This window comes from Sander vitreus, chromosome 16 (assembly GCF_031162955.1).
Source record: "Sander vitreus isolate 19-12246 chromosome 16, sanVit1, whole genome shotgun sequence".
NCBI lineage: Eukaryota > Metazoa > Chordata > Actinopteri > Perciformes > Percidae > Sander > Sander vitreus.
The window spans coordinates 10985259-11005694 of NC_135870.1; the positions used below are offsets into that span (position 1 = coordinate 10985259).

At 39.8% G+C, this 20436-nt stretch overlaps 1 protein-coding gene across 2 annotated transcripts; it reads left to right on the top strand.

Annotated features, from left to right (window-relative positions):
* Window positions 1–3829: 3829 nt before the first annotated feature.
* Window positions 3830–19824, top strand: prlra (prolactin receptor a). 2 transcript variants are annotated; one of them, XM_078271183.1, is made up of 9 exons: window positions 3830–4008; window positions 9906–9997; window positions 10259–10391; window positions 11724–11893; window positions 16069–16235; window positions 16427–16568; window positions 17108–17204; window positions 17932–18001; window positions 18142–19824. In XM_078271183.1, exons 2-9 carry the CDS (start codon window positions 9925–9927, stop codon window positions 19210–19212), a joined length of 1923 nt encoding a protein of 640 aa, XP_078127309.1. In that variant the 5' UTR covers window positions 3830–4008; window positions 9906–9924; the 3' UTR covers window positions 19213–19824. The 2 variants fall into 2 exon arrangements, with proteins under 2 accessions (XP_078127309.1, XP_078127310.1); XM_078271184.1 differs by lacking the exons at window positions 3830–4008; window positions 9906–9997 and adding an exon at window positions 10004–10089.
* The last annotated feature ends 612 nt before the right edge of the window (window positions 19825–20436 follow it).

The following is a 20436-nucleotide window of genomic DNA, read 5'->3' on the forward strand; positions in this document are numbered from 1 at the left end:
TATTATGAGAGACATCGAGTAAAAAGGACAGCACGTCCTGGTTCAAATGTTCACATTCACCATGGCTATGTCACAGGACTTTTAAATCAACATGAAGAGCAGATGGTCATATTACGTAACATTATTGCTTCTAAGTAGAGCTAAAAAGGGGAGGGCCGGCGATTTCCCAAGCCACCCTTAATACAATCAGACACTTCGTCCAAATGTTTTGCTCGGAATTGTTCTACTCACAAATAGCTGCGTTTAGGCATTAATGAAAATATGCACCAAGGCTTATCAATAAGCCAGTCAAAAAAAATAAAAAATCTATATTAATATGCTATCGTTTTTTCTTTAAATTAAATATGTTAGAGACGGGTTTTTTTATTCACTCATCATTGACTTCATAGACATCATACACAAATCACTGACATTTTTCAGACAGGAAGGCTTTTTTCACAAGAGGGCATGTACAGTAGATCAAGACTTTGAAAGCAGTGGTGGAATTTACTCAAGTACTGTAATTAAGTACAAATTTAAAGGTAATTTTATTTTACTTGAGTATTTCCCTTTTATGCAACTTTATAGACCTACCTCTACTCCACTGCAATTCAGAGGAAAATATCGTACTTTTGACTCCCCTTCATTTATTTGACAGCTTGTTTTTAGGTAAGATTTTACACACAAAACTGCTGTGATCACATAATGATCTTGCTGTATAACATATATTTACATTTTTTATTTTCTATGGTGAATATATACATATGTAAATATGTATGTTTTTGTGGGGTGTAAATGAAAATCGGTAGGAAATTATAAAGACTGTGGTAAAGATATATGATCTAAATATGATGCCATTCATGATGATCATTATATAGTAGTGGAAAAGGGGTAGGATTAAATAAGCTTCTGCTTTTTCCTATTAGTTTTCGGACATGTTAACTTTATATTTTGTTTTTGTTCTTTTTGTTTTTATTGTATTGTTTTACATGTCGAAATTAAGCATTCATTCATAATGCATTACAGATAGTACGCTGTATAAAATCGTTGAAATGAGCTCCATCTGAACCAACTACAACAGTAAAATCCTATTTACACGTCAATGCATCAATAATGTAATAATTATCCAATAATATGATATCTGACATTATAACCAATGGGCAGTACTTTTACTTTTGATATTTTAAGTACATTTAGCTGATAATACTTACATACTTTTACTTATGTGACATTTTCAATGCAGGACTTTTACTTGTAATGGAGTACTTTTACAGTGTTTTATTTTTATTTAGTAAAGGATTTGAATACTTCCTCCACCACTGTTTGATAGAGACCGTCATTATACTGAATATCTGAACAATTCTTGTTTTTCTTCATTTTTTAAAGATTTCTTCACACAATTTAACCTGAAAATAGGTTTTCCACAGTCACCACTTTCCAGGAGTTCTTTCACGTGAATGTATGTGTGTGTGTGTGTGTGTGTGTGTGTGTGTGTGTGTGTGTGTGTGTGTGTGTGTGTGTGTGTGTGTGTGTGTGTGTGTGTGTGTGTGTGTGTGCGTGGAAGGAAAGGAAGTTCGGTTCAGGAGACAATGATTGGATCCTGAAACAGATCCCTAAAAGGAATCTGTCTCTGTCTCCTCCTGTATCCTCCCAGCTGTCTGTTTTTCCTTGTTTACTTCGAAATTTCTGACAGCTGAAATTTGCAGCCTGCATGTTGTTTCTTTTGCAGCCTGTATGTTGTGTACCTGCACAGAGAACTTGTGTTTTTAAGAATCACAGTTGTCCACACATCATTTTTCCATACTGGTTTTAGTCCTATTTAGGGTAAAGACAGCTTCCAAGCCAAATATACTTTTTGCTACTTAGACAGAAATACACAAACCGAGACATTATATTCTGTTCAGTGCTGATCATGGTCAGGGTTACGTCCTGTTGTAAAAACCTGTTAATTATGGCTGTACTTTTCTTTTAAAGGATGTGTGCTTCTCTATAATAGAGGATTAAAAACAAAAAAGTGTACTAATCCTTTACATATTCATGTCATATCAACAGTTTAAGTATAGATAAACTCTTTCTCTCTCGCACGCACACACACACACACACACACACACACAGACAAACACATTAATGCATAAGAGAGTGACTCGGGGACAGAACATGGGAGGGCAGGGGGAGACAGATGTGGGAGACCTCGCTATGTTTACAGCTCCCAGTAAGAGGAACCAGTGAGGAGAGAGGGTACACACTGTTTTATAAGGTCACAGCGTTCTGATGGTCACAACATGGTTTACAATATTTGTTCATACGTAGGTAGAGTGAGTAAAAACCACTAAGGTAGCACGCAACATTTATATAGCACCTCTTACAGACACCAGTCACAAAGTGCTTCACAGTCAAAGAAATAAATCAAAGATTAAGCACCACATAAAATATACAAGGAGCAGGTAAAGGTAAAGGAGCACAGAGGAGCAGTGATTGTTAAATGATTGGACTACAGTGTCCACCTGTCCATCATTTGAAACAATATTGCTGTTGTTGTATATTTAGTTGCAGCCCTGCGTTGCCGATGTGTGGAAAAGGAACTTCGTTGACACTGTTCTTGATTATAAAAGGTTTATTACATCAAGGATTTCAGCATCATGACGGATCCTGCAGAGCCCAGAGAGTACAAAGCCAATATGCACTTTGTCTTGCTGCAGCAAGAACATGGCTTATAAGGGGTATGTTTAGGTAACATGTTAGATAAAGTAAATAGATGTGAGTTGTCAAGTAAAGGTCTGAGTCCCTTTGAGGTCAGAGTCTCTTTGGGGGGCTCCAACACTACACATAAAATCATTGATCCCACTCAGCCCCCAATCACAGAATCACATAAAACATCCTTTTCAACACATCACTCCACTGAGAGGAAAATCATTAAACTTACTTCACTAACACAGTGCTCATTATGTCTCAGCACGTCTGAGCTTTATACAAACTTTAACCTTATAGGCTCTTCAGATACTACACTGTCAAACCCCATAGTAAAATTGACAGCCGCAGCCTCGTTCATGAAATAGGTGGGTCTCATATGGCAAGAAGGTTGAGACTCCAATGTAAAGCAAATGTCAAATAAAATGCATTTGTGGTCACTGATGCATAAATCCTTAGCAAAAAACAAATTCAGTATCTACACCATGTGTAAAAACAAGGTCAGCATGTGTTGTACTGAGGAGAGATGACTTGTATTGTTTTGCTGAGAAAACCCAAACCCAGGTTATATCTTTTTATACACAAAATAAATATATACTTACAGCAAGGGCATAGTGTAGTGGTGTACTACATGGCAGTTTTAAGTCTGTTTTAAGCTACCGGGGAATTCCCTGATGGTACAACAAATTGTGAGATAATGTGTTTATATTTTGGAAATATAGGCTTCTCTGGATTAGAAGTAGGTTTCCCTCTCTGTTTTGTCACTTAGGAGGAAATTGCATTGACTGTCATTTAAATCCTGGAGCGATAGGCCTACCTTAACCACAACCACTAGGTCACACAATCCCTGAAGATAATGAACAATGAACACAAATTGAAAGGGAATATTATGTAGGCCTAATGTAAAAGAAATTGGGTAGACACACAAAACAAATCAATCTGAATGACAAGATGTTACATTGAACACATTTTAAGCTCCCAAATCTCCCATTGGTTTTTAATTGTTAGCCTACGCCTTTGAAAAACTTCTGCTCAATGTCACACTCATCAGTTTGTCCCTCCTCTGTGGCAACCACAGGCTGTATGATGCCCACCAAAGCCGGGGGCAGGGTTAACAATCTGCCCCGCCCTCCTCAGGATCATTGAGGTAGGAGAGTGGATGTTGCGATTCGTTCGCTGAGTCGCTGGCAGGACGGCTGAGTTGCAACGCATGTGTCCTTTCCTTCTGTCATCCCGGTAAACCAGTTATAATAGTATAAGTTCCGCTTTCCTGGGAACAGACAGATAAGTCACCACGGCTAAGGCACCGAGGGAGAGACTTAAAACTCCTCTCAGCTGCTGGTAAGATACAGCCTACATTTATCTTTTGCATTGTAACATCAGGACCGAGTGAACACAGAGGCGCGGAGCACGTAGAGTTTACTGTATACTTCTCATTGGTGGGCAGCGTGTTCAGGCCAGTTTCAGATGATGGACCGATTGACGGACCCCCCCCCCCATCAGGATCATTTTTGTACCAACCATGTTGCCTTTAAAACAGCAATTTAATGCATTTTAAATATCATTATTTGAGCGTTACAATTTATGTTATAAAGTCCTTATCTGTTCATTATTGTTGCAAGCTGCTTAGAAGCGCAGGTAACAGCAAACGTTTATGAAGGACCATATTGCCATATCGTTTAAAAGAAGATCAAACCTGTTGTTGATGCTTGTTGTTACAGTTAAAGACCCAAGCAGTTATGTTAAAGTGTTTATTATTAAATGAGATAGAGATGAAAAGTTTTAGGATGGCTATATTTCAGATCATGTTAGTCATCATGCGAGTTTTCCTATAGCATAATTAAATCTGTCGAACGTGCACAAAGTGGCTTATTTCTTAAACTGTAACCGCATGAAATTAATTTAGAGGGAAATACCAAAAAAAAAGGGAAATTTAGTCACAAATAACAATAACCTTACTATGAATTAGTTTACACCTATACTCTTTGTGTGTTCCTCTGGATCGGACGTATTCCCTGGTTGACAGCTGACTGATTGGCAGGTTATTTCCTTCAGCCTAGGAGGATGATGATGCTGGGGAGTCAGCCACATAATGGGATTTCCATTCCCATGATCTGGTCCTCCTCTGGTCAGGAAGAGGTGAAAGAGGCCATTGGCTATTATAGAACCAAATTGATCAGCTCAATAGGTGCCTGCAGCTTACTGACTATTTCCACTGTTAGCCCTACACTGGCCTTTATACAGTCAGTGTTGCATGCTAACTGCAGCTGTTATTAATAGGTCACACAGCATAATTGAAGCATAAAATCCATCTAGGATTATTTTTTTAATCAGTACACTGGTTGTGCCTTTATTTTCAAATGCTTGCACACCAATTAAAACAACTTTTTCACATTTAAAGGGTATAATTCTGAGATCAGTCTGATCAGTTCTCCAGGTCAGAAAGGCAGCGCTGGTTTTGGCCTTTTTTTGTGTGACAAAGGCTCATTTAATATTACAGAAAGTGTACTGTAATGTGAGTATTCTCTGTACAGGTGAGTTTACATTTTATTATTATTTATAATGTACTGGTTGGTGCTGTTGCTGCTGTGACACAGACACTAGGGCTGGAAGATATGGAGAAAATCAAATATCACAATATTTTTGACCAAATACCTCGATATCGATACCGCAACGATATTGTAGTATTGACTATTGGTGCTTTCACAAAATATTTACACAATGAGATTGGTATCTCTCATGAGATGAGATCAGTAATGTGGATACAATGACTAAGTGGGTAAAGGCAAATAATAGAACAGTTACAACAGTCTGGTAAGTTCCGAAAATGACATCACTTTACTGTAATGCAGCCTTTAAAACCAGTAAAAGAGAACACTTATGCCATATTACGATATTATGATATCTAAAATCTAAGACGATATCTAGTCTCATATCACGATATCGATATAATATCATATATTGCCCAGCTCTAACAGACAGTAATGGGCAACATAAGTGGTGACTCATGACAATAAATTCTTTTCACAACCCTATGCTCTTTTGCAATTACTTACTAATGCACTATGCCTTATTTTTTGTAATTAAACCACAAACAAAGTATTCATTTTTCCCTCTCATGTGTACATTCACAGCATGGCTATCTCACTCAGTGTTTCTATTTGTCAAGGACAGACCAGATGGAGCTGAGTTGGTTTTATTAAACGCACCATCAGAAAAGCACATGCCTGCAGCCGCAATTATCTCCTAGCAGAGCCACCTACGGTCAAATCTATCCCTCACAACCTAGTTGTGTCAGGAGAAATCAGCTGTTAAATGAATTCACCTTTAAACACATGCACCAGTCTAATGTGTGGAACTGTAGTGGCCACCTATACAGTTATTTTCTTTTATCTTACTAATCTAATTCTTAACATCAAGGCTGTGTTGTCTGGTGTCCTTGAAGTCTTTTTTTTCCATTGCGTGAGTGCTTTAAAACGCAGGAGGGAACAGGATAAGGTTGGCCAAGACCATAGAGGAAGTACAATTTCACAGGGCTACACATTTACAACACAAATTAGTAAAAAGTGTTGTAGGTAGTGTACCTGGAACAGTGCTGAAATAGGCGACACATGATTTGTGTTTTTTTTTAATGGTTTACTGTATGTAGTTGACATAAATGTGCTCTGGGGGCCGTTTAATCATTTATGCAGACACATGCACATTGCTGTTTGTGAGTGAGTAAGTGTCACCATACTGCTCTGTACTTGCATGTGTTTTTGTATGCAGATTGTTTGTCACATTGTTGTACCTTAAGCTTAGTGTAGCTCTGTGTATTTTTTAACTCTCACTGTACAGTGAATGTACAAAAGGAAATTGTCTTTTACAGAGCAAAAGATGGAAAGTTACATATGTCAGAGAACTATACCCAAACATATCGATTGGTATTAAACTGGGATCCTAAGCTTGTGTAAGTCTACAGTATCCACCAGTAGTATGACTAAATCTTTATAGTGAGGGTGACAATAGATTTATAGAAAAGCCATGTGGTCATTACAATCAAGTTTTCATCTCCTTAAAATGTATTCAGCAACTTCAAGTTAGACATCATGTTTTCTGTTGCATTCTGCCCGTAAATACCTTTCTGAGAAACAAAGAGTTCCTAGTTTCAGTTGATGATCAAACCGGTTATTTTACAGTACCAAGAAGTGTTTAGTCTGCTCTGGAGGAGCACAGGTCAACATTTTATGAAAGCAGTTTGAGTGATTCCTCTTATCTGTTTTACATATCCCTTCAATTCATGGCCATATTTACAAATTGTAATGTACACTATCTATGTTTTACATTTTTCTTCTATCCATGGCTGAATTTTCAAATTGTAACATACACTATCTATATTTTCTGTTATGAGGGCAGAACCTTAAGGAGCTGTTGCAACAACGAGCCACATGTCTATCATGCCAAACCTGCCGAGCTACTGTGTGAATTCCCTGTGCAGCAATAGTTGCGGTAGATCTGAAGACACCGTCAGTGTATTGTCTATATACTGAAGCTTTCATTTATGATAGTGGCTACAGCAGAGCGGCTATGCCTTGAGGAAAAGGAGGCTTGCTTGCTTATTTTATGTGCGCTGCATTTAAAAATGTATTTAATATAAAACTGAAATATGTGGCTGTGCAGTAAATCATTAAGGATGTTTTGTGTATTGCTGTTCCTAGAATCAGGACTGCTATTCTGCTGCTGTGTTTCTCAGCGGTGTCTTTCAGTGCATGAAAAAGAAACATTCCTTATTAATCACCTTTGCAATGGTCGGCTGTCGTACTACCATGCCCAGAGGGGATCATCTTGCTTCACTGCTCACATTTTTACCTCAACATGTCATTTGACCTATACTCTTCTCACCTTTTGATATTGAGAGGCAGCGGACGAACACAAATCGTCAATAATTCATAGTCCTACCATGACCTGACTGACTTATTTCTGATTGTTTTTGTAAAACTGATTGTTACATTAAAATGTAGTGAATGTATAGATCATGCAGGTATATCTCTGGGTATTATTCACCTAAAGCCTGTGCTCTATTTCAAGACATGAGACATTTTACATAATTACCTTAAATGTTGGTCGCTGCTATATAATTTTCTCAAGTGTATATCTGTCATTTTAACCCTGCTACTTAACTGTTCACCACGTTAAACTATATGTAAAACTATGGAGCAGTGGGTCAGTAACCAAGCAGTTAAATGTAAGCTGGCTTTGTATGATGGCCATACATGTGGAGGGATATACATTATGTAATTAACAAATAAGACAAGGGGCTCCTGAGGTAAAACTGAGAAATGTCCAGACCATTATTATCTGTTAAGGGGAACAAGATTCTCACTGTTCTCACCGCCAATGCTTTCCCAGCTTAGCAGCTTATTCATTTTGGGCTACTGATTACGTAAGAAGGCTATATACAGCAGGTGGCTAATCCTTTACCTTAATGCCAATTATCAGATCATGGTGAGGTTATTGAAATTAAGGCACCATAAAGAAGAGTTGGGAACAGTCACTTACCGAAAATCTTTACGTTATTAAGGTAGTGTAACGGCCTTAAAACAAGCTGCCTGCACAGCTTTGTAATGCTTTAAACAAATCCTAACCAGTGAGAAACCTCAGGTGCCATGCCAATGTTTGTCAGGTAGGTGGGACAGTGCAAGTACACAGATGTGGGTGGGGCATGCACACTAGAAAAGCTCCTAATTAAAATAACAATGTTGAAAGACTTTTTCTGAAGCAATAGTGAATTCTCACTTAAAAATACATACACATACTAGTCTCTGACTGGATATGTCTGTTTGGAAGAGCATTTCTTATATTCCATTTCCTCGTACTTCCTCGTACATTTTTTGCATCATCCGTTTTCCATGTTTGGCTAAATGTTTTGAGAGCCTAATGTTTTTAGGGTGTTATAGAGAGGAGTCATTTGCATATAATAGCATTTATTTAGACTCAACTTTATTTCATTTAAGAATAGTACACAAAATCTCCATGTATGCATCCAGAGGCAGATTTTTCAGGGCTGCCATTGCAGAGGGGACAAAACCCCTGCTGAAGCGAGCTCTTTTCCATTAAAGTGTTCTTTATCTCCGACAAGATGATAGTAATGTGAAGTGCTGATTGAGGGGGTGATCGGTGTCATTTGTTATTGTGAGTGCTAAGCGTGTGATGGCTCTGAGGTTTATATCTGGCGGACTGGGTCTGGGAGGTAGTATGTGTAAGAATTTAAACATGCATGTCGGTACTTTTTCCTGGCCTTCGATGGAGTAGAGCAAGTCAAGAGATCTCTCTATTCAATACGTCAAATCCTCAACTGACAGCAACAATTCGTCATCAGTAATCAGAAGAAAGGGAGAGAGCATGTGAGGGATGAAGTGCAACATCAGCTCCAGCATCTATTTACCCTCTCTCTCTCTCTCTCTCTCTCTCTCTCTCTCTCTCTCTCTCTCTCTCTCCCCTCCCTGCCCTTTAGTAATAGCTCAAACATATGCACATGGCTAGTGAGTCGCAGATTTCCAAGTCATGTGAATGGGAATCGGACAATCCCGCCTCCCGCTGTGTGTGTCTCTGTCTTTGAGGCAAAAGCCTGAACTGAGGTTATGCAATCAGTCACGCTGCATGTGCCAGCTGGTAGAGGTAGATAGAAACGGAGATGATGTTTTTTTAATCCTGAGTGAAACGGCATACATCCACTGTAGAAGATTTTCTTCAGTTCATCACATTTACTGTTCTGTGATTTTGTGTCAGTTTAATATAATGATCATATCTGTTTAAGGCATGGGTATTTTGTAAGTTAAGTCCAAAGACAGGATTCAGTAATGTTCTCAAACAAATTGCTTTTGTAATTATATTCTGTATCACTGCTGAAAAGCATATATTATCTCTGCATTAATGTATCCAGTATTCTAAACGGTTCACTTGTGGATGACATTCTTTTATCTTATCTCTTCCTAATTATGTCTTCAAGGGCTTTAAATTAATTGTAATATTGCACGTATGACTTTACCCTCAAGCAGGGTGTGTGACAATAACAAAACATCTCAGCTACAGCAGGCGGTTTTCCTTTGTCATGCAAGCAGGTTGTGACTCAATACAATAATATGCAGTTCTGTTGTTGTGGCAGACAGCATCAAACATTGTGGGTCACTTGATTTGTCAACAGCACAGATCCGACAATTCCCCCATATTCAGCTGTCTTATGTTTATTTTTTCAACAGCCAAAGGCTTTGTGGTGCCATGATGAAGAAAGCCGTGGAACTCATCCTGCTTTTGTTGTTGCTGTTCTTCACGCCACATACAATGGGAAAACGTAAGTGTTTGGATCGAGCCAGACTTGAAACACAGTCTCAGTATCTTGAGAGATGACACAGGAAACAGGAGCCACAGCTGCACAATTAAAAGGTGCTAAGTAATAGTGTTGTTTATCTGTGATCTGAAATTGATATCTGATATTTTGTGGCATATTACACATCATTGACAATGCCACTTCTATTTTTGTAACATAATACACACTGTTAAGAATATTATCTAGTATTTGCTTTCATATCCTCTTTTTCCTGTCTGTTTTAAGGCTACAGCCCGCCAGGGAAGCCCACACTGACCAGATGCCGTTCTCCCGAAAAAGAGACCTTCACTTGCTGGTGGGAGCCAGGCTCTGATGGGGGACTGCCCACTACCCACGCCCTGTACTATCGCAAAGAAAGGTGAGTGGCTTCCAGTTTAATGCAGTTACAGACTAACTTCATTGAGTTTCTTCATCGAGAATTCTAATGTACGATTGCAGCAGCTGGTTTGATTTTGTCAGGTCTGAAGGGCTCTACAGTGTAAATCAGCAAAGATGAGGACGTCAGATCAACATTAGTCTCGCTTGTCAAACCACAGTGCTGCGGAGTAAGGTCTGGCCCTTCCACACATACACTAGATAGGAGAAAAAAAATGGCCTGGGTTGTTTGCATTTCTTTATACCAATCACAATTGTCTTGGGCTGCGCTAAGCTCCAGTCGCAGCGACGGTGTATCTGCAAATTGGTCTCGGGAAGGAACTTGTTTTGGTGGAACATTTGCACCCCACAAACGAAAACGCCACATACAATATTAAATGAAGTTAATTGTTCACACAATACAGTAACATGAGCTATTTATATAAGCTGGATATATGGTTAAACATAATTAGCTTTTAGCAGTGTATCCCTGTGTGTTTTTCGTCCATAACAATCCCACCTATCGGTCCCAAAACATTCCAGTTAGATAGTAAATGCCGTAAACATATTCTTTGTAAATCTTTACAATCATTCGCCGAAAAAAACAAGCAGGCCTGCCCTGTTGCGCAATCTAAAGTTTCTTCAAAACTTGCCATTTTCAGCAAAAAGGTTGCTAGCTCAAAGTTTGTTGATGTTTCCAAAAACCCACGGAGTTTTGCAAGGTGAGGGACATCCGGCGGAAGATCCGGCGGCGCCGGATGTTCCGGCGATTAATCAGTAAATGAATTGTCGTCAATCCAGACTACATCAACATAGAAGAATAATCAAGCTTAATGTCAGTATGGCCGGCGCAGTTGTCAGTGAGCAGCCTACCCGGTGGTTTGGGGCCAACCCCTGCCATTTGCCCGGGGAGGTTGTAGGTCAGAGTAGCCACCAGCGGCTTCCTTTCACTTCACCGCTGGGTGAACGTCATGCATGTAGAAGCTCACACAATCTTTCAGAAATCTACCTAATGGTTCCTCTGACCAATTCGCACCAGTTGCTGCTACAGCAGGTCTACTGGGACTCAGCTGAGTTATTTTGGATGTCCTTTTGAGGAGAAAACATCCTAGAGATGAGGCAAACCTGTGGTGAGAAAGACGGTTGTGTAGGAGCTTCTGACAGTGAATTAAAAAAAAGAAGATGCAAACCCAATAATACACAGGGTGCAGGCATAATAGGACATTTTGAGGAAATGTAGCATGGAGAATTCATGCTGTTCTTTGGAAATGTAACAGTGCAGTACAGCACAAATGCACACATGCAATGACATGCTGTTCCCCTACCTCTCTTGCAGCTCAGAGAGAGTATACGAATGTCCCGACTACCACACAGCTGGAGCGAACTCCTGCTTCTTTAACAAGAACGACACGTCCATCTGGGTCAACTACAACATCACTGTGGTGGCCACCAACGCACTGGGCAGCGCCTTCTCCGACCCCGTGGATGTAGATGTAGTGTACATTGGTAAGGAAATGAGTGTTTTGGGTCGTATTTTCTCTCGTTGTTATATTCGAGGCACAATTTCCCTATGAGGATTAAAAATGTGTATTTTAACGCACACTCACACAGCTGCTCAATGGCACACTGGGTTACTCTGGGTCTAATGCTCTCTAAGTGTTCTAACCCTCCCTCCAGCTGTAACTGCGCACTAAAGGTCACCATTTTAAAGCAGTGAAATTTAAAAAATATTTTGTCAGCCTGCTGAACAAACGTTAATAATGATCAAACCAAATGTAAGAGAAATGAAGGGGCTTGAAGAATAAATCTGTTGATATTCTATATTTAAACCAAAAACTAACTGATCCCAGTAACAAATATTACTATCCCAAGCCTATAGCTTTTTCCTCTATGCCACAGACATCCATTCTGCCCTACAAAGGCAAAACGCCGTAACATCATGTTTGGTCAAAAATGAGTTAATGTCATTTTTGGGGTATTTGAGACCTCCTTTATCATGTAAATATCGTGAGTCAATTTGATTGTTTTAACATAAAGGGCAAAATAAAGGGCTATGACAACCGTAACTTCCAAAACCATACGAGAAACCACAGCAGAACACCGTAACAGCTGTTACGGCTCTTTGCCTTTGTTCCGGTGCCGGTGTTCTGACTTTGTTTAGCCAGGCATCAAGAGAGATGTTACTGTGCCGCCGTGATGTTACTGCCTACTCTGGCTTTGTCATACTGTCAAAGTTTGCCGCTCTTTAATTGTCACCAAACCACGTAACATACACACGACACAGTGACAGTCCGGAGCTAGCTAAATTTAATCTGTGTCACATAGCGCTAACGTTGATGCTGACACACCTCCTCACTTGGCGGAGCGTCACATCAGACGCCGAAAACTAATACACAGGCATCCTACCTTTCCATGCAATCCAATATAATCCATGGAATATATAATCCATAACAATGCACGTCATCTGCTGTATCCACAACAATCCATACGTGTTTGAGCCATATTTCCTTCTTGCAGGTGTTCATGTCAGATCTTACATAAATCCAAATGGTAAAAGTAATTCCAACTTTTTTTTTTTTCGTTCGACTCTGGCTGTTATCTCAGAATTAAAAAGTAGTAATCCAAGTTGAGTTCGCTGACTGTGCATCTTGAGCAGTTTGGTGGCCCTTAACCCTTAACCAGGGGCGATTCTAAGATCAGACCTTTAGGGGGGCTCAGCCCCTAATGAGAATGTGATACGGATACAGTGCCTTGCAAAGAGCTCAAGATTTTTTGCATACAAACATTTCTTCATTATAGCAACTAGTATTTTTTGGGAGTCCTACCTATAATACTTTTGTCTGGACAAAACAGAAACTTTAAAGTCATTTTTCTCAGTTTCACACTCTAGCGAGTTAAGGTCTTTTGCCTTTGCAGGGCAGCATTGTTGTTCAAAAACTATCATAAACACATAAAAGTGCCACACTGTTGCACTGACGTGTTGCATGTGTAGTTTATTTTGAGTCAATCCCACATACACCGTACTGCTGCCGGAAATACTCACCAGAGCACCAAATACGAATTAATCCATGGCTGAAAATAGTCCCCAACAACTTCACTATTTTCTCCTCTTTGAGTGATGGTTTTTAAGATCTAAAGTGGCCCGAGCTGTTTTATATATATACTGTATTTGTGACCCATTTTAAAAGTAGGAACACATGGGGCTTGGGGATGCGGAAGGCCACAGACAGGGTAGGGTAGTTGGTAGTGAGCTGTTCAAAATCTGCATGGCTTTCTACGTCACTAGCCGAAACGAGGGGGTTAGGGTAAGGTGACCAGATTTCTGAGACAAAATCTGGGGACATTTTCAGCTCAGAAGCGTAAATACCTCCAAAACAGGTAATGTTTTTATCTTTGTAAAACTTAAAACGGGGACACTGCCCCTCACCAGACCTATAGCTGCACTGGGGCACAAGCCTCCGTAGGGGGGGGTCCATAGGCATGCTCCCCTGTAAGAAAATGTTGTCTATTTTAACGTTTTGCATCAATCTGGTGCACTTTGAAAAGAAATTGAGAGGTTAGACTTGATTATTCTTATCTATGGATGGACATATTTGTGCTGTAGCCTGAACTATTTTGCACTTCAGAATTATAACCATGCACACACAGGTGGAATAGTTTTTTCTTGATATTTTTGCATTAATGTCACTAGGAAGCATACCAGTAGAAATATATATTCATATTTGTAAGTCTGGAATCTGGCAATATAATAACCATTATGGTGTGATACACTGGCTAACTAATTTACAAAAATGTCTGTGCTGACATAAATAGTTTACATGAGAATACATTATAATTTGTACCCAAAGTTGGAGACCATGTAGAAATTTAGTTGAAATTTCAAAACCGGATTACCCGGGAACCGCTAGTTGTACCGATGCATGTGTTGAGTAAAGAGTTTGTGAGATATTTCACAGAGAGTAATGGGTGTGCAGAGATTTATGCAGAATGCAAATATGATAACATTTCATGTAAGTTCAATGTTCATTTTCTCGCAAATCATTTTTCACAGCAACAACACTTTTACATACACTATATCCGTGTCACATTCTCATTAGGGGCTGAGCCCCCCTAAAGGTCTGATCCTAGAATCGACCCTGTTGCTACTTCATACTTGTACTCCACTACACCTCAGAGGGAAATGCTGTAATGTTTACTGCACTACATTTATCTGACAGCTTTTGCTTTATTGCTTCAGGCTGGGCTTGTTTCTGCAACAGCTCATTGAGTAACGGATACAATTAAAACTATTGAGGAAATATTTTCCTTTGACATTTGTCCAGTATTAAACCAGTAATAGCACAATTTTCCAGCTTGTATTCACGTTCATAAAAGTGCTCGTTTTGCCACTGACAGGCTAAGATTAATATTCTAAGTGTGGACATTAATGGACATTATGGAAAGGATTTCTAAGTAGGTCGGCCTTTCTGTTAAAGAGTATGATTTTTAAACATAAAAAGTTTGCGAAATTGCGTTCGCTAAACCCACCAGACTATGTACTACTATGTAAATAAAGCATCGTAAAATATGGGTATTCTACATCTCTGAGCTCTGAGCAGCCCTTGCTCTGGCTGTCTTGAGCCTGCGTGTGTAGGGTGCACGACTATACGTTTGGTCAATGTTTTCTTTCTTTCATTCCAATTTCAGGTCTGTAAGTCACAGTGAAAACCGGGGACATTTCCGGGGACAGCTCCAGCCGGGGACAGGTCACCGAAACTGGGGACTGTCCCCGGAAACCGGGGACGTCTGGTCACCCTAGGTTAGGGGGCTAACCGTTAGCATGCTAGCGCTAGCATACTAGCTCATTCTCAATGGCAAAACACTGCTACAACACACAAATTCACCCTAGTCTGCAAAATAAATTGTATAGAACTACTTACATGTCCCTGTTATGCAGATATTCCACGCAAAGTTGGAAGTGTTCCCTCGTTTAGAAGAAGTCTCCCAGCTAATCCTGCCTTGTACAGGCCGAAGTTGGAGAAACAGCTAGCTAGCAATTGTGAGCTTACCTAGCTACTGCGCATGTGTGACTGCCAACAAAGATAATACAGACGTTGAGAGGTCTCACTCTGTAGCTAAAACAGAGACCTGACACAGGGTGAAAAGAGGATCTGCAGCAATGGGCAGTACAACAAAAATATGGTGTTTTTTTGAAAATTAAACCATGTAAACCTATCCTGATACAATCTCAAATTACAATTATGAACCTGAAAATGAGCATAATATGGCCACTTTAAAACCTAAACACTGACAATTATCTCAACCACCGCGCCACAAAATGCCTGCTGAGCTAACTCTGGCTCATTTACAGTTACTTTGCTGTTGATTAATGAGCACTTTTCCTGTCAAATTAACAAATAAACAAATACATACATAAAATGAAATACTTATCTTAAATTTGGAAAGTCACTCTTTAAGTACAATGACCTCAGTTGGAGGTGTGCAACGGTGTACTTTTACATAGAGGAAGAGACATGGTCACCTGTCTATTGAGAACACTGGAAACGCCTTACACACTCACAGTTGGCTCGTATTATGTAACTGTGGTATGAACATACATTATTTTTCTCTTCCTCCCTCTCAGTGACACCCACACTAAACACACCCTTACTCATTCACATTTTCTCTCTCTCCCTCTCCAGTCAAGCCTAATCCTCCAGAGAAGCAAACCGTGACTGTAATGGAGGACAAGGGTTGGCCCTTCCTCCGGGTGTCATGGGAACCGCCACAAAAAGCTGACACACGGTCAGGTTGGATCACTCTCATCTACGAGCTCCGCGTCAAGTTGGAGGAGGAAAATGAGTGGGAGGTATGTAACTCGTTATCTGTCTAAGGGAGTGGCCAAGCAGTTAAAATGTTCAACCCCCATGTTAGTGATGAATGATTCATTTTCATTTTCTTTAATTATACCTTACAACTTTTGTTGTTAACAACTTCAAAGACTGATTGGGCAGTGCATAACTCCTCACATTGTGTCAATTGTGTGTGTTGTGTTTCCAGATGCACCTTGCAGGCCATCAGAAGACATTTAACATTTTCAGCCTGCGGTCAGGTGGTAAATACCTTGTTGAGGTGCGCTGTAAGCCCGATCATGGATTTTGGAGTGAATGGAGTTCCACTTCCTACATTAAAGTTCCTGACTGTAAGACTACCAACAATCATCTACCGTACACTTCACAGTATATATAAATATATACACCATGTACTTTTTTAAAAAGCTATAAAGCATTTATTAAAGTAATAGTGCAACTTTTTTTTTGTGGGGGGGGGGGCTTTGCTTATTTGCTTTCTTGCTGAGTGTTAGATGATGAGATCTGATCTTCAAGGTCTATACCACTCTCATAACTGTCTGTCAAGTATGACGCTACAGCCAGGAGACAGTTAGCTTAGCATAAAGACTGGTAACAGCTAGTCCGGCTCTGTCCAAAGTTTTCCCTGTCTTTATGCTATGCTAAGCTATAAGCTAACCATATCCAGACTTGAGTTCTGATCTAACTGTCAGCAAGAAATCAAATAAGCGTGTTTCCCAAAATGTCAATCATGCCTTTAACCAATGGTAATTGGATAGAAGCAGGATGGTTATATAATTATGCATTAAACTAATTTAATATCCTATAATATATATCACCATAGGAATAAATAGATAATAGGACACTAACATTGTTGGGTTGTGTCTTACAGATTTCCATCGAGAGAAATCAGTGTGGGTCCTCCTTACAATCTTTTCTGCCTTCATCTTCCTCATCGTCACATGGTTGCTTCACATGAACAGCCGCAGGTAAAACAATGATCATGCATTTATGATGCAGTGTGTTTGGTTAAATGTTATTTGTTATTGTAATATGAATACATGTTATATGCTACAGAGGCCCAGAGCGGCTGTTTACCTCAAGTTCACAACATAATCATTAGCATATCTTAAGATACCTTTTATTTTCGTTGTGATGGTGACTGAACTATCCCATTAAAAAGAAGCATATATTTGTTTTCTAAGCACATAATTAGTCAGTGCTTTGTTGTAGAATTACAACACAGACTCCCAATTATTAATTAGGAGGAGAAAAGTGTGACTACAACTTTATTCATTTTTTCATTGACAGTGTATAACTAAGAAATTTATTGTTTTAGTATTTAGTATTTACTTAAGAAAACCAATTAAAAATTCTAAAGCTATTATTTAATAGCTATTACAGAATAGTTAAATGTTATTGTCATTTCTTACAGTTACTGTTATTTGCATATCTTTCTTATTGATGGCAACTAAACTATCATTTTGTCATTGCAAGATAATGAAAGACCTACACTGAAACAGTTTAATATCTTGAGATAATGTGATACATAAGTTGTGATCACAAAATAAAAGGGCTTATGTAACCGCTGATACTTTGGGCTTCAATATTGTACAGCAAGATAAGATTGTTATTATCATCTCATACTTATTGATTGTTCCTCTGCTGCTCACAAGCCCTGACATAGATATCTTGTTTTTTGTTCCATGTGTGAAGTCTAAAGGATTGTATTCTGCCACCAGTCCCTGGTCCTAAAATCAAAGGATTTGATAATCAGCTTCTCAAGGTAAAGCAGCTACATACTGTATGGAACAAGGTTTTGATTTATACAAACATTCTGCAAATAATCATTTTGAAATAAGTCAAAGGACGTATGACTATTGTATCACTACTTTTCTGTAACTGAATTTTCCTCTTTGTGTATAGAATGGCAAGTCTGACGAGATCTTCAGTGCATTGATGGTGTCTAATTTCCCTCCAACCACATCATCCAACTATGAGGACTTTCTGGTGGAGTACTTAGAGGTGTATGTTCCAGTGGAGCAGGAGCTGATGCAGGAGGAAAGCAAGGATCTACATGGTGGTTGCCTCAAATGTGAGCGCTCCACATCTGACAGCGACTCTGGCCGGGGCAGTTGCGATAGCCACACTCTGCTTATGGATAAGTGTGGGGAGGCAAAAGAAGAAGGGAGGCATACAGATAGGGAAAGCAGTCGAATGCTGACAGAGGCACAGAGGCACCAGAAGGGCTGGGAGGAAGATACGTTGACCTACGCTCATGGAGACATGGTTAGCCCTGACATGTCCAATGGAAGGGTGAAGACCTGGCCCTCTGTATTTTCTCCACTGCCCCAGTACAGCTCAAACCCACTGGACAAACAGAGTTCACTTGAGATGGCCAAACAGCATTGCTTCTCAACATCCTCCTGCCTCACCCAGCCTGGCCACAGCACCAAGGAGGCTCTCGGACCGAGCAACTGGGACTTCTGCTTGGGCAACAAGCAACCTCATCTGCTCCATCCCCAGACACAGGTCGGCCGGCAACTCCAGGCCCACAGCGAAGTCAACATCTCCAACATTGGCCGCAAACAGGCACCTGCTGGTCTGCAGTCGCCCGCTCTCCGGTCCACCGAGTACGTTGAAGTCCAGAGGGTTAACGAAGAGGATTTCGTGCTTCTCCAGCCTGTTGTGTCAAGCTGTGGCCGCATTGAAGGTTACCCCCAGATGCCCAAGGGGAAGGACTACAGTAAGGTGAAGGGGGTGGACAGTGACAATATGCTGTTGCTCCAGAGCGAGGTGATGGAAGAAGACTGGTGCCCTGGTGTGGACCAGGAGATTAATGGAGGGACAGGGAACTGCTACACATTGTCCACAGTTAACACTACTCAGAAGCCGACAGCCTGCATTCACAATGCCATGCCGGTTCAGGGCGACATGGCCCTGGCGATGAATGGTTATGTTGACACTGCCACCATGTGCACCCTGCCCACCTGCTAACTGCCACATAAGCTCAACTGGCATGTCTGGGACATTGCAAGACCTGTTTTAGGTCGGGACTGAACACTAACAGAAAACACTAACACTGGAGGATTAAGACAATATTTTGCTGTTAACTTTATTTATTTTCCATTTTTTCCTCATATAAGAGATGTCTTTTCTCCAATTATGCTGCAGTGTCACATTTTGAAGAAGAAAAATTTGATTGAAGGATCTGAATACTAATCTTCATTCAACTTCAGAAAGAATATGATTGATTGTATAAATTATGTGTTACTAAATGCTGCCATTATGATTAATTATGTCTTTATTTGTCATAAATATTTTTCTCCTCACAGGCATGTTTCATGAACTTTTTTAATGTCTTTTATCAGATATATTGATCTATACTGGTGTAATGTGGGTATCTGTTAAAATGATGTGTGTAAAATCCCAGTTGCAGAAAGCTTACACTTACAATGTTTTTGTTTTGTTTCAATGTTGTATGTGCTTATTTTCTCTGCTTCCTGTAGAAGACTATATCTTAAAGACATTATGGGGAACTGCAGCGCCCACTACTGGTCAGAGTGAACCACCTGAAATAAAAAAATATAGTTTTACCTTTTTAAATAATCTCTGATAAAAATATATTTTTAACAGTTTCCGCTCAACTTCTTGTAGATGCATTATTCTGTTGTGGCTACAGTATGAAAAATCAGTTGATCAGAAGGTTAAACATGATTTTCTACATGACTGCATGCTGGCTACATACAGTGGTGTGAAAAAGTGTTTGCCCCCTTCCTCATTTCCTGTTCCTTTGCATGTTTGTCACACTTAAGTGTTTCGAACATCAAACCAATTTAAACAAAAGTCAAGGACAACACAAGTAAACACAAAATGCAATTTGTAAATGAAGGTGTTTATTATTAAAGGAGAAAAAAAATCCAAACCATCATGGCCCTGTGTGAAAAAGTGATTGCCCCCCTTGTTAAAACATACTATAACTGTGGTTGTCCACACCTGAGTTCAATTTCTCTAGCCACACCCAGGCCTGATTATTGCCACACCTGTTCACAATCAAGGCATCACTTAAATAGGAGCTGCTTGACACAGTAAGGTCCACCAGAAGATCCTTAAAAGCTACACATCATGCCGAGACCCAAAGAAATTCAGGAACAATTGAGAAAGAAAGTAATTGAGATCTATCAGTCTGGAAAGGGTTATAAAGCCATTTCCAAAGCTTTG